At 38.2% G+C, this 13,487-nt stretch overlaps 1 protein-coding gene across 2 annotated transcripts in view; it reads right to left on the bottom strand.

Moving 5' to 3' along the window:
* The window catches only part of LOC121330275 (oxysterol-binding protein-related protein 5-like), a 91,285-nt gene extending 79,290 nt beyond the window's left edge, over positions 1-11,995 (bottom strand). Inside the window, exon 1 of one of the 2 annotated variants that reach the window (XM_041276652.1) lies at positions 11,934-11,995. In XM_041276652.1, the coding sequence (XP_041132586.1) occupies positions 11,934-11,948 (15 nt within the window). In that variant the 5' untranslated portion in view covers positions 11,949-11,995. The remainder of the gene's footprint in view (positions 1-11,933) is intronic. The other variant, XM_041276656.1, reaches the window with a different exon arrangement.
* Positions 11,996-13,487: the final 1,492 nt, after the last annotated feature.

Raw genomic sequence — 13,487 nt, 5'->3', positions numbered from 1 at the left:
CCAGAAAACACACAAATGAACTTTGTACCTGCTTGTCTGTGTTCACTGTTCCCAATACTTGAGCAATCACAATAACAACGATGGTGAACATCCTTAAATCAGCAGCAAGAATTGTTTTTGATCCTTGACTTCCACACTGACTTGACTTGCAGTTACTAAAACTTATTTTTTCCACTTTAGGAATTTTGCCATAATTCGACATATGTTGTCCCTAAATGATTCCAAGATTCTCAGAATGATGTAATTCCCTCTTCAATACATCTATTTCAAGACTAGTCATTTAAAAATCCTGTATATTAGCCGTGTCCTTGTTTCATTACAGTGGCTACCTGTAAGATAGAGAACTGATTTTCAGATGCTGCTTCTGACAAAAGGTTTGGACTGGTTCCATCTCTGAAGTAGTGACACCGTTTATTCCAGGTTGTTCTGTCTAAACTTCTGGTGCTGAGATGCTATCAGTTTTTGTAGTCCGTCGTACATCAATGTGTGGCAGAGCCTTCTGTAACTATGACCTCTGACCATCGACTTCACGCCCCAATTCTATCTGTCTAGCTGGTTTAAAAATTAGGTTATAAATATACCTTTTTAATGTGGAATATTTTTGTGTGTGTGAGTTTAAAGGGCTTTGCTATGACTCTGTTGTAAAAAGTTATATAAAACCAAACTGCAGTTGTTGTAGGGACCAAAGCTAATTTTGCATACTCAGGAGTGCCAGCAATTCGCTGTAGTGCAGAAGTGAGTAGTTTTTCGAGATTTACAATTATACTGTAAATACAGTATAATCGTAAATCTCAAAAAACTACTCACTTCTAAATCTTTTGTAGTCATCTTTGTATTACTTTAGTATAAATACAAGTTAATTTGGATTCATATGTTGTTTTTTTCTGACTTTAAGTGAACGAAAAGACACACATTTGCCCATTTTTCCATTGGAAATAGTGATATTTTGAAATCTCACTGTCCTGGTCATAAAAGCAAAGTTTGTGGGGAATAATAGCCATTTTCTATACTTTTGAGGCATAAGCAATTAGGAAATAACACTTACTACCCAGGAACAAAAATTGTGTTACATAGTGTTATCTGTCTATGTCTAGTGTTTAGTGTATGCTACTGTATCGACCCCCAAAAACTCAGCAGAAAGATTTATTATTGTATGCATTGTAATGGAAAATGAACCAGGGCCCCAGCAGCAAAATAATCCACATCCCAGTGCCAAAGCTATCAGCCACCTAGTCCCAATACCAATATGGTATATACAGTATTGTTCTGTACATACAGCATCTTCATATTGCTCTTTCTCTGATGTTTTACTCACATGTGCACACAAGTCTTTTCCTGCTGCTTTTTTTTTTTTACATAATTATTATCAACTTTAATGCATTTGTGTGGTTCGGGGACAGAAGAAAGGTTAAGAAACCCCTGAAATAAATACTTTTATAAATGTAGTACACTGTATTTTTGGCTAGAAAATGATCATGTAAAGACGAAACAGTCTAATTTATTTACACCTATAAAACAACACTGACACCTGAACTTTCCAAACAGTATACATGTATTGCAGGTCAGCCACCTATATAAACTATACATTTGCATTTGTAAAATGCTAGGGGTAGCCTACCTGTTGTGGAACAAATAGAAGATAATTGGCCCCCAAATTAGCCTCCCTGTTGAATTAAACATTTTAATTTCACATCTTTCTTGCAGACCTGGAATATAATACTACACAGAGGTCTTTATTACAGTATTGCTTAACTCCAGGCATCAACTTTTATATAAAGTTCAATGCCAAACAATGAAGCTTCAGTTTATATAGTGCGCTTTGTGAGAAAGCAACCCAAGGTGGGTTATAATAACAATACAAAAAAGCAATTGGCACTGATTAGCAACAGATGGCCAAACCAATGAAAAGATAACACTACCTCTGGACTGTCAATCATTGTGTAGGGAATTCAGACTGACCGTAAGTACTATATGACCCAATTACAGAATCTGTGCTTCTGGAGAGAAAGTGACTATTGATTAGTGGATCCTTGCTGCTAGCACCTGTGTGTTAGAATCTCAGACTGAACCTGTAAACCTGTACTAGTTTAACAATCAGCTGCTAGGGTTTGGCTGAACCAGTTCTGTAGAATATCCAGGTGCAAAGTCACAGGTGCCACACCGCTACTTCATAGATTATTCTAAATGTATTTTTAAGGCATTGTAGTTTCAGTTATACATTTTAACATGTACAATTGTTTAATAAATATAGAACTGTTTTTCGTGGGGTGCCGTTTTATCCAAGTTTACAGCAAGATTTTACCGGACTGAAGATCTCACAGTGAAATTCTGTTAAGATGGGTAACTAGCTCTATTGTTTTTTTTTTTTTTTTCTTTAAGCATTCGACTGGCTTAATGAAAACATGTTCATTATGCTATGTATGTTATAGTGATTTTTACTTTTTACTGTTTTACAATAATAATTGTACTCAAACATAAGAAAATACCTACTGTACCTTAATATTAAATTGCTTTATGAATATATTGACCTGTCTACCCACAAAATTCACTTTGATACATACTAAAAAAAAAAAAATTAAAATAAATGGAAAACAAAGCATAAGCATAATTTTCAGATTACAAAACTCAATGAAAAGGGGGATTCTAAAGAATTTCTAATTAGCATTCACTACGGATTTCAGGAATTATCATGCAAAAGAGTGTGTGCATATGACACAAAGGAGGGTAGAATTACAGCTATACTTTAAGGATTTAAAGACAAGGATTAGAAAGATCTGTCAAGCAGTCATGTTTAGATTAGGAGAGGACATGCTGTACTGTATGGAATATATGCTGTCTTCTTGCAGGAATTGGGGTAGACACCTCTTGGGAAATCACTTGTACTGATTTGCTTGCTTTGTTCCTTCTCTAGATTAGCACCAAATTGGCTCTTAGTCTCTAAGCCCTTACTGTAAACAACAGGCTTTTCAAGTGCTAGTGATAGACCGACCATCATGAAGGAGGGGGCTGCTCTGTATAAAAGTGTTGTGCTTTCAGATACATTTCAAAGTTAAAGGAATACTTCATACCCTCTGAATCTGCACGACATTCAATTTTGTATCTGTTTATTATCCCATGATAATTGTTCTTTAACATACTTTTTTTTATAAAGTGTCCAGCATATCTTACCTTTAGAGCAGTTTCTGAGCAAGCCAGAGCAAGGTGGAATTTGTATGAGGCCAGTATAAAATCACCACTAGGGGTGTGCACCCATAATATCTCCATTCCTCTGAAATAAAGCTCTAATGAAATCATAGATTCAGCTTTGTGAATCTTGCAGCAAATAATTCAATGTGTTCAACAGAACAGTAAACCACTAGAATACAACAAAGCTATATACCTATACCTGTCAGATACCATCAGAAATCAGCATCCCAAACTGGTCTCCAATGGTGCGATCCCCTCGACTGTTTACATTTTTACTTTCCATGCAAGAATCGATTACATATCACCAGTGATGGATGAATCTGCATCTTGCTAGATATTCATTTGGAGCGCTGAAGCAATGCAGATCAGCCCTTTACCAGTTACCAGCCTGTGACAAAAAGTGAATGAATCCGGATCAACAATCCTCCTCTCGACCTGTGAGAGCTCTGCACAGTCAGAATTACGTGCCCCGTACTGAATGGTTTGGCAGTTCATTCCGGGGGGAGTCGGAAGCCGGCCATTCAAGAAAGGGACGACGTCATGGTACCAGGAGTCATCACCCTAGTGGGGTGAGCGAAGTTTCATTCATAAATTGGAGGAAACGTGATTGAACTAGCTGTCTTAGGGGGCGGGGCTATGGGTACTTTAGGGGGACATGAGGTCGTGATCGGTTCCTTTGTTGTGGTTGATGGGAGGAAACGAGGACTGAGTTTTGAGAGACGGAGATAAGTGGGTGTTTTTTGTCACAGGACTGATCGTGCATTGAGCTGGGAGCTGCAGCCTTGGGGCCAGCGATTCACTTGAACTTCACTGCACCTGCACTTAGCCGACATCACTGTTTCAGCACCGCACCTACACCAAGAGCACTGTCCGGAGACATGTCTGTTTGTGTTTTCTTTATTATTATTTCGGGACTGTAAACCCTCGTTTTTTCGCTGGCAATACCCATTGTTGGGTAGAGCCAGCTTTATTATTTCTGAATGGTGAAAGTGGTTAAACTGGAATTAGGAAACCATTAGGAATTAAACTGTGAACCTTGAACTTTGTGTCTGTCCTTGTTTGGAGCACCTGCATCACCCTCTCACCACGCACAGCAACCCACACATTCACAGTCTTACACGCTTTCTAATTGATGGATGAGCACAGCGTGGCATTCAGCAAGGAAACACGCTTGGTACAGAGCCAGCCACATAAATCACTGGACGAATGCATCTAGATGAGGTAAAATGTCACTGTGTTTTTAAAGACAGGATCCATGTGTTTATATTTGTGTTTACAAGTCAGTGAGGCATTGGGTCTTGTAGGTACAGCTAAGGCTTAAGAGTAAAGTGGTCCAGTTTATTTGTTTTGCCTGTTTGTGGTAACTTTTTGACAAACATTTTGACAGCCTCATTCACTGTAAGCCAAAATGTTTGTCTACTTGTCTCGGTTTTACCTCAAATAAGTGGTTCAACATTTTAGTGGTGATAATTTTAAATTACACAGTCTTATTGTGTGGATTAAGCCAGAACAATTAGTCAGTTTAATATTAATACTTTATTAAACATTAAAATCAGCATGCAAATACGCAAGAAAAAAAGCATTTTATGCATAATTACCAATTTTGCTGACATCATTCTTCAACAATGCCAGACACCGCCAGCTTTCATATATCATACCCCAAAAAGGATTGTTTCCTTATCAATGACTTTCCGCAAGCGTAAAGAAAATATGCAGACAAAGGATAGCATCATATAAAGAGGAAAAATAATACAAAACCGCATTACATCATATGAACTTGTGGTACCTCTCCTGTACAGCATTGAAAGATACGTGGTAACAGGTACTTGATTGGGTACTTCCAGAATTTAAGCGCAGGTAGAGTAGCCTACTTCAATTGAAGGAGGCAATGGGTATGGGATTTTAATGAAACAAGATGTGCTGTGTTTGATCTAAACCATGGTAAAATAGTTTCATCCGAGGATGCAGATATAACGGCATGGCTATAATTAAACGTTTAGTGGTATGACTGCATATATTAGTATTGTGGTAGAGCAGAGGCCACAGGTGCATGTGTGTGTGGAAAAAAGGTTTGGTGTCTGATGGCCATCTTGGTGAAGGGACAGTCAGCAACCAAGATGGCCGATATTTGCACAGCCACATGGTGGTTGATTGTTTAGGATTGATTGAGAGTGATTGGTAGAGTGTGGAATGTGGCCAGGTGGTGGTTGATTGAATGATTAACTGTCAAATCATCTCCTGGCTACATGGTTTAAAAGGAAGGAAGAAATGTTTGTTTGTGGTGATTGGAGAGGAGGTTTTGTAGGAGAGGAGTGGGGAGTGGAAAAGAAGGAAAAACACCAGGATAGCCGTAGTTTGGGTGGTTTGACGTTTTGTTTATTTTGAAGAGCTTGTTTGGTGTAGGGTTTTTGTGCAACTCTTTGATTTGTTCCTGTGATTGTTAGTTGTAAATAAAAGTGTGAAAACCACAATCAAATACAAACACGGACTCTGAGACTTTATTGGCACAGCCACACATAAGCGGTGATAGAGCCCTTGACCATCCTGACAAGAGGGGCTTCACCACAGTATTTACATGGTGTGCCTTGGATTTATTATGTTTCTGTGGTCCTATTGGCTGAAACAACTGTGAGTGTTATGTAAAACATTAATAATATTTTCTGTGAATGTGATACCTTGTCATTGGGGACAGCATTTGGCAGGACGTCCTTTAGCTCTGGCACAGTTGCTAAGCAGCGCTCACACAATCTGGTCACATGCAAAGCAGTCCATTTGTTATGCACTGTATGAATGCGGATTGCTTTTCAATTTAAGAGAACTACACCCTGCTCACAAAGTTTTAAAAATTTAAACTTGCTCATCATGAATGTTTCCTAGACTGTTGTTAGAACCGTTTCATGGCAATGCTGTTATTTAAAATTTGCAATATGGCCCTTTGGGTTGAGAACTGTGTTGCTGTATTTGAAAAGAGGGAATTGTCTACCAGTGTTAAGAATATACTGTACATCACAAAGAGGTTCAGGAGCTTATCGAAGTATTGGCTGAGCAGTTTCTTATTGAATTGTATTAGTGAATGCATTTACTGAATACAGTGGATTCCTCTTGATAGTGTGGTTACTGTTAAATGTTACTATTTCACATGGCAGAGTTAAAACATGTACAACTTATCATGAGTTAAAACTGTCAAGTTACGAAGTAAAGACCTGCAAATCTTTTCAATATTTAGTTGTGGAGTTTCAGGAGAATCACAAGACATTTGTATTTGATATATCTGATTTCAGCAACATGTTATAGACGCTACTACAAATTCATGATTGTACAGTCACATTTACACAAAGATATTCTATAGAAGCAGTGTGGAAAAATATTGCTTCCAACAATGAAAGTACACAACTTACAAAATGTGCTAAAGTGCTTTCCTATGGCTACACTTGTGTCGCTTCTGGAAGGAATATTTGCATACTGTAGTGGTGACCTCTGTAGAACTGTGCGGGACACCGAGACTTGTGCTTGTTTCCCCCCGGAACTGTTTTGTGTTGTTTCCCCCGGGACTGTTTGTGTGCAGGACCCTCTTGCAACTAAGCTGAGCATGCAACTCCAGGACTGCTGCAAGCTTGCACCAGTGGTGTCCTTTCCCTGGGTGCAGGAAAAGGGGTGCACGAGACTTGGGGTGCACCTGTCGGGAGGTAGAGGTGGAGGCGGGGATAGTTTGCAGGGCTGGGATATAAATAGTGGTGGAAAACTGTGTTGAGGATGCGAATTTGGAGATTGGCGGGAGCCTGCGACACCCAGTGAGAGAACAGAAAATCGAATGAAGTGTGCGAGACCTGTTTACATTTAACTTTTTATTTAGCTGAATGTGTTTTTACTGTATGCCTTCTTTTTGTTTTATCCCCTCGCTTGTCCAGCCATGTCAGCTTGCGCAGGACAGAAAATAAAGCAGCCTGCCAGCTATTGGTTAAGAATTCCTTCTTCTTCATAATCCTTGCTACAATACTTTAAGCCAAAGACTAAAATGAAGAAAATGACAGACTTTTTTTCATCTATGCCACTAGTATCGTCAGGGAGACTGCCTTCAGAGGAAATGGCAGAATCAAGTGAAGAACCAAGTGTAGATAAACGCAATGAAGCTACAATGTATGAAAAAAATGATGTTGGTTTATTTTGTGGTCATCAATTAAGCGACAGTGATCGAATGATTATATTGAAAGACTGGGTACTACTGTACGCTTACAGGTTTCCTGTGCCTGACACCGTAGACCTAAAAAAAAAGGCACTTTTCAGCACAAATGGCTCCTGCAATAGACATATCCAAAAAGGTGTTATGCTCACAAGGACACCATAGTTGAGGATTTTATAACCTACACTGACGTGGAGGACGTGACCGGCTCCGGTTTATGTTTTGTAATTCTTCAGGAGCTGGCAAAATGTAGCCTCAATTTGAAATTTCTCCATGGGAAAGGCTGTGATGGAGTCAGTGCCATGAGTGGCATTTACTGTGGAGCTCACACAAAAATCAAAGAAATGTACCCATTAGCTATTTACACGCATTGTTGCAGTCATGTCTTAAATTTAACTATCGGTAAGTCAGCAGTACTTGCAGTTATCCACAACACAATTGGCACAATGCAGGTAACTCCAGCTGCTGTCCACTGAAGACTGAAGCCCATGTGTGAAACGCCATGACTGTGTGATTGTATTTGTGGAACTATTTACAGCTGTTACTGATGGCCTAGAAGAAATAAAAAGCATGTTACATATGGAAGCTGCACTCAAAGCACAAACGTTGTTCTGTACAATGAGCAAAATTCAATTGATTGTCACCATGATAGTCATGGACAGCATTTTGAGTGTTGTCCTGCCCTTGTCCAACGTCCTACAGAAAACAAATCTAGACATTTTTGCGCTTGCATTCATGGTGTATCTGCACTTGTCCTAAAACCTGAAAATTTGTTGATTAAAAATAAAAACATATGTTTGTATCTTTGGCTTTTTAATGATTCCACCTCAACCTGCTTAGTGTTTGCTAATTGGGACTTGCGTTCCTGTACTATACTATACATGTGTTGAATATGTTTGTTGAAAGTGCAGTATTTTTTGCAATTCTCATGAACCAATAATTTTTTGTCATTGTAGGTGTATCTGTGGTTGCTGCTGAAGTAGACAGGTGACACTTCAAATGAACAAATGTTCGAGCAGAAGAAATGCCACAGAATGCAATGGAAACACTGGTGCACTGCAATGCCACAATCAATCTGAATATCTCCCGGCTACTGAGAATTATGGCTACGCTGTCAGTATCAACTGCAGATTAAGAACTATACACGCTCAACTATGGCAGTAAAGAAGTGGCTGGTAAAAACAAAGTTTCGGAAACATCACGAAAAGTTTACGGTTTTAAACTGTTTGGCTGAGCCACCCAACTTCTTGAAGACACACTGATGCAGATCCGGGATGATAGATGTTGTGTTTGTCACACAGGAAGACTTGCAATTATTCCTTGTTAAACTGGAAATCTCGGACAATACATTGTGCCTCATACATTATTGCTTAATGCCTGGAACCAAGGCTGCCAATGCTGTCAGTATGTAAAGTAAATGACAACTAAATAATACATTGGTTCCGTGGCTGGGCAGGCTGTATCCAAAGCTATACACTCTGCAAGCATCCATATGCTTCACTGTTGCGTTGACTGGAATTGAATCTGAGATTCTGGACTCTGAACCCATCCATTTGATGGTCTCATAAAGTATTGAGTTTGATGAGGAGAAAATCTTTGTCATTGATTATTTTGTGACCTTTCTTTACATCACATATACATGAGATGTGAACATCCCGAAAAACACAGCAAGAAATAGAACGAGTAAGGAATTTGTTTTTCATAAAACCCTATGAGGTTATTTAATGCTTAAATCACATTTACTGCATGAGCAAAACTGAGATGCAGACTATACAATCCGAATCGCACTGAGTGATGAAGAAGCACCTCATTTGCCTTGTGCAGTGCTTCCAGAGTTGCTCCAGGGATGCTTAGGAAAAAAAAAAGATGGATTGCTGCTGCTTGTGTTTGAAATGTGTTCAAGGAAGGAGTCATCATACCGACATGGTTTTAAAAATATAATATTTAGGCACATTATGAGCTCACGTTGAACAGCTATCAGCTCTATTGGAGTCTCCTGTAACATGCTATATGGTATAACAAAAAAAAACAATACATGGGGATCTATTTCTATTACAACACTTGGGAATTCCCTGGATTTCATCAACCACAGACACTGTAGGTGGTTATATGCAATCCAAGGTGCTGTAAAACAATTTAAAATCAGCTGTAACTTATCCCTGCAAGGGATAGGCAGGGATAACTTATCCCTGCCTACCCAAAGACCAGGCCCCATTAACTGTTTTCTCGGCAGTGTTAAGAAGTTAAAAAACAAGTATACCATTCTTACACTTACAGTTATCTATAAGTGCCACTGACATTACCGGTGTCTTAACCAATAAGAGCCAGAGGGAAATGTATCATCTTCATAGCATTTTCATTATTAACTCAACAGGATCTTTCGCTCAAGGACAGGGAGTATCTTGAGGGGTAAGGGTAAATATAAATTACACACATGCCTTCATCCCACTAATATGTTTTGACACAAACAAAATTCAGCTCCCTGAAAGAAAAATGCCTTTTTTTGTTTTTTGTTTTGTTTACCAACCCATTGTGTGAGTCAACCCTGAATTTAAAGTGTAACCTGTAATAATATTTCAGTGAGGTGATGCCTGCTTCAAGTCTGATAACATTGAAAGAACATTTTGTCCCAGACTGAGTACAGTGCTCCCTTGATATGTCACTATTCAATTGGATTTGGTTAAATGGTGGTTAGGCCTTGTTTACAGTGAATTGTAAGGTACTATTTTCCCTTTATAAGAGGCCTTCGCTTTCACACTGCTTCATTATTTTCAATATTTCACGGTTGTTTTTTTACCCAGAAGACACTGTTGAGTTTAAATTACCTAGTAAGTGCAAGTATGACACAAGGCAAGGCAAGCAAACTGATAACTTTATTTTATCCAGCTGTCATGTTTTTAAATTAAAATACATGTTTGTGATATCACATGTTTCCTTTGCAACTGCACATTTGAGGCCTACAGTATATAATGAATGGAAGTGCACAAATAAGATTTACAGTATGAAAGTATTTTAGCTTCAAATACTAACAATACTACATACAATAAAAATACATTGAAATAAGGCAATTAAGCTTTCAGAATTTTTTTATCGTTCGGCACCGATATCTGACTCTAGTTTATCAGTCGGCAAATGTTCTGTTCTCTGACATTGCTTATAACAGCTTTAAGATCTTTCGCAGTACACATTACCTGAAGATAACAGAATGAAAGAGCAGGCAGTGCTGGGTATATATAGGTCTGTGTAAAACTTTAACAGAGACCCTCTGCTTTGATCCTTTGTCCTTCACCATTGAGTGTTAAAATGTCAGCTAGCATTGGTATTTTACAGTTTGTCAAAGAATCATCTACACCATGCACCAATTATTCTGTTTTCCATGATTAATGTCTACAATGTGTTCCACCTAATGAAAGAACATCTGTCCGCAGTTGAGAATGGAGGCAGTATCTCCTAAAGGTTATTGATAAATCTTTTCTTTATTAAATGTTAAAGGGCACCGGTAACCAAGGCAGTATTATTAACTGTAAGACAGTGGTGTCAAAAGAGAAGTTATGTCCTGCACTATCTTTACCTTTGAGTGTGAAATATCATTATTGGACTAAAAAAGCAAACAGGAAGCAAATGCAGAGGAGACCTCCTTTAAAATATGTCTTTCAATGGACAAACCTCACTAAGAAACATCACAGAAACAGCTGCAGCACACACTTGCCACGTGGACCTGCCTTTCTGATTATATTAAGCTACAGTTTAGATATGATAAGCATTGCATGCAGCCTCAGCAACCAACTATAACAAACACACCACAACAAAATGCATTTGAGCCAGGTGAAGCCACTAGCACAACAGAAACCCTTAAGGCACCATGACTTTTACTTGCACTGGATTTAATTATTCATATATAGGAACAAAGTGCCTGTTAACCCACTGTGCATAACAATACACAATATTTATTTTAGCATTGCCACAATGTAATATAGGATGCAAGCTTTTGCACTGAGACCAGGAGAAATGAGAAACTTTTAACAGGTGATTTGAGACCTACAGTATATAGTGAATGAAAGTGCACAAATAAGATTTACAGTATGAAAGCATTTTAGCTACAAATACTAACAATGCTACATACAATAAAAATACATTGAAATAAGATGCATGACAATTAAGCTTTCAGAATGTTTTTTATCGTTCGGCACCGATATCTGACTCTAGTTTATCAGTCGGCAAATGTTCTGTTCTCTGACATTTCTTATAACAGCTTTAAGATCTTTCGCAGTACACATTACCTGAAGATAACAGAATGAAAGAGCAGGCAGTGCTGGGTATATATAGGTCTGTGTAAAACTTTATGCATTTGAGCCAGGTGAAGCCACTAACAAGCATTAAACATATTTGTTTGAGGAAAAAGCACGATACACCAACTGTTTATAATGTCAAATAATACAGTTCAATTCAAATGAGAGTTTCAATTCCGATAGTGCTACCAACATCTCATATTGTAATAACAGGTCTACAGATCAGCTTTACCCCCCCACCCCACACACACACATAAACACACATGCATATTACTCACAGTACAGCAAGGCATGAGTGATGGATAGAGAGCAAGGTCGTCCCTTCACAGTGTGAAACGGAGTGAGCTCCTGTCTCCGTGTCTGAGTCTCCCAGCCTCCCAGAGAAGTGTCACCAGGCAGGCACAGGGGGACTGCCGCAGCAGCCAATGAGCTGGCCCGGAGCTGTCATTCCACAGCAGGCCACTGTAGTGTTTGAGAGGAGTGCAGACTCAGTCCACTGTCCAGCACTACTGCGGTGAGGACAGGGGGAAAGAGTTTTAACACAGCAGTGAGCAGCTGACAGCTGTATATTTGACTGGGAGCAGTCCAGTGCTCATCATTTTGTTCTGTATGTTTATCATGTTAAATGTGCTAATTTTAAAAAAGGATAATGGCAATTTTTATTGTATTGATTAATTTCACCATGATGTGAATTGTGATTTATATATATTACAATCAAGACCTGGCCAAGAAGCAAATAAACATCAATCCCATATATCCCACACATATTATCCATTTACAAATTAGACACTGTTCATTTCAACAATCGAGAAAGACACATTGAGACATTGCGAAAGACACTAGTCGAAACATCTGTCATTGATTAAATGTGCACTAAAAATCCTGTAAGCTGCTGTATCATGTGCTCTTATTTACTACTGGTTTTATTGTATTTTGTAACTGCCCCTATCTGTAATGTGATATTTTGTATTGTGATATTTTGTAATAATATACTTTGTAAAAACTTGCAGTGGATAAGGGCGTCTGCTAAGAAATAAGTAAAAATAAAGTACAGGGGACGAGGCCATTTTAATAGGAACTGTGTAGGTGCCTGCTACTCACGAAACAAATTGAAAAATTGATCTGAGACCTTGCTGCTTAATACCGCATAATTAGTTGTTTAATAAACTCATTATTTTGTGAATTAAGAAATAACTGGTGCACATCCCTAATGCACCCTCTAGTGGTCATTTATATACTTGCCTCATTACACAAAATTTCACTGTATATTGGACTGCTCAAAAGTTTATTTATTAAATGTCAAATATCTCTATTCAGTGGGTATCAGGTATTCCTTTATGGGTGGTTTCTGGATCCAATTTAACTGTATTTTTGTCTCAACAATAATTGTAAATTATTATTTTTGGAGTAATACATGCTAATCTTGGATATACATCCCGTAGGGTAACGCAAGTAATTTGGTATTGTGAGCTTCAATTAAAATTCTTAATTAGATAACTAATTCTATCAGTTAAGAACCATGCCTGAACCACGTCCACAGAACAGTGTTTTTTTTTTTTGTTTTATTATTTTTATCGAGGTCTACTTTGAATGCAGTAGCACTATCCTGGGCTAATATTCGAATAGACATGTCTTACAACACATTACATACAGTAGTGATAAACAAATCAAAGTGAACCAAGATCCACATATAAAAAAATAGCATATACAAAATGATCACAGCACCGTTTGTGGTAATGGAGACTCCAGTACCTTGGAAAGAGTGAATATTTGTATATTACCTGCAATCTGAAAGGTCTATCAAAGGCTGGGAATCTATTTTAAAAGTTATA

The sequence above is a fragment of the Polyodon spathula genome, chromosome 17 (genome assembly GCF_017654505.1).
Source record: "Polyodon spathula isolate WHYD16114869_AA chromosome 17, ASM1765450v1, whole genome shotgun sequence".
Lineage (NCBI taxonomy): Eukaryota > Metazoa > Chordata > Actinopteri > Acipenseriformes > Polyodontidae > Polyodon > Polyodon spathula.
Note: the sequence above shows the minus strand (reverse complement) of the source record. Positions and strands in the feature narration are given on the sequence as shown.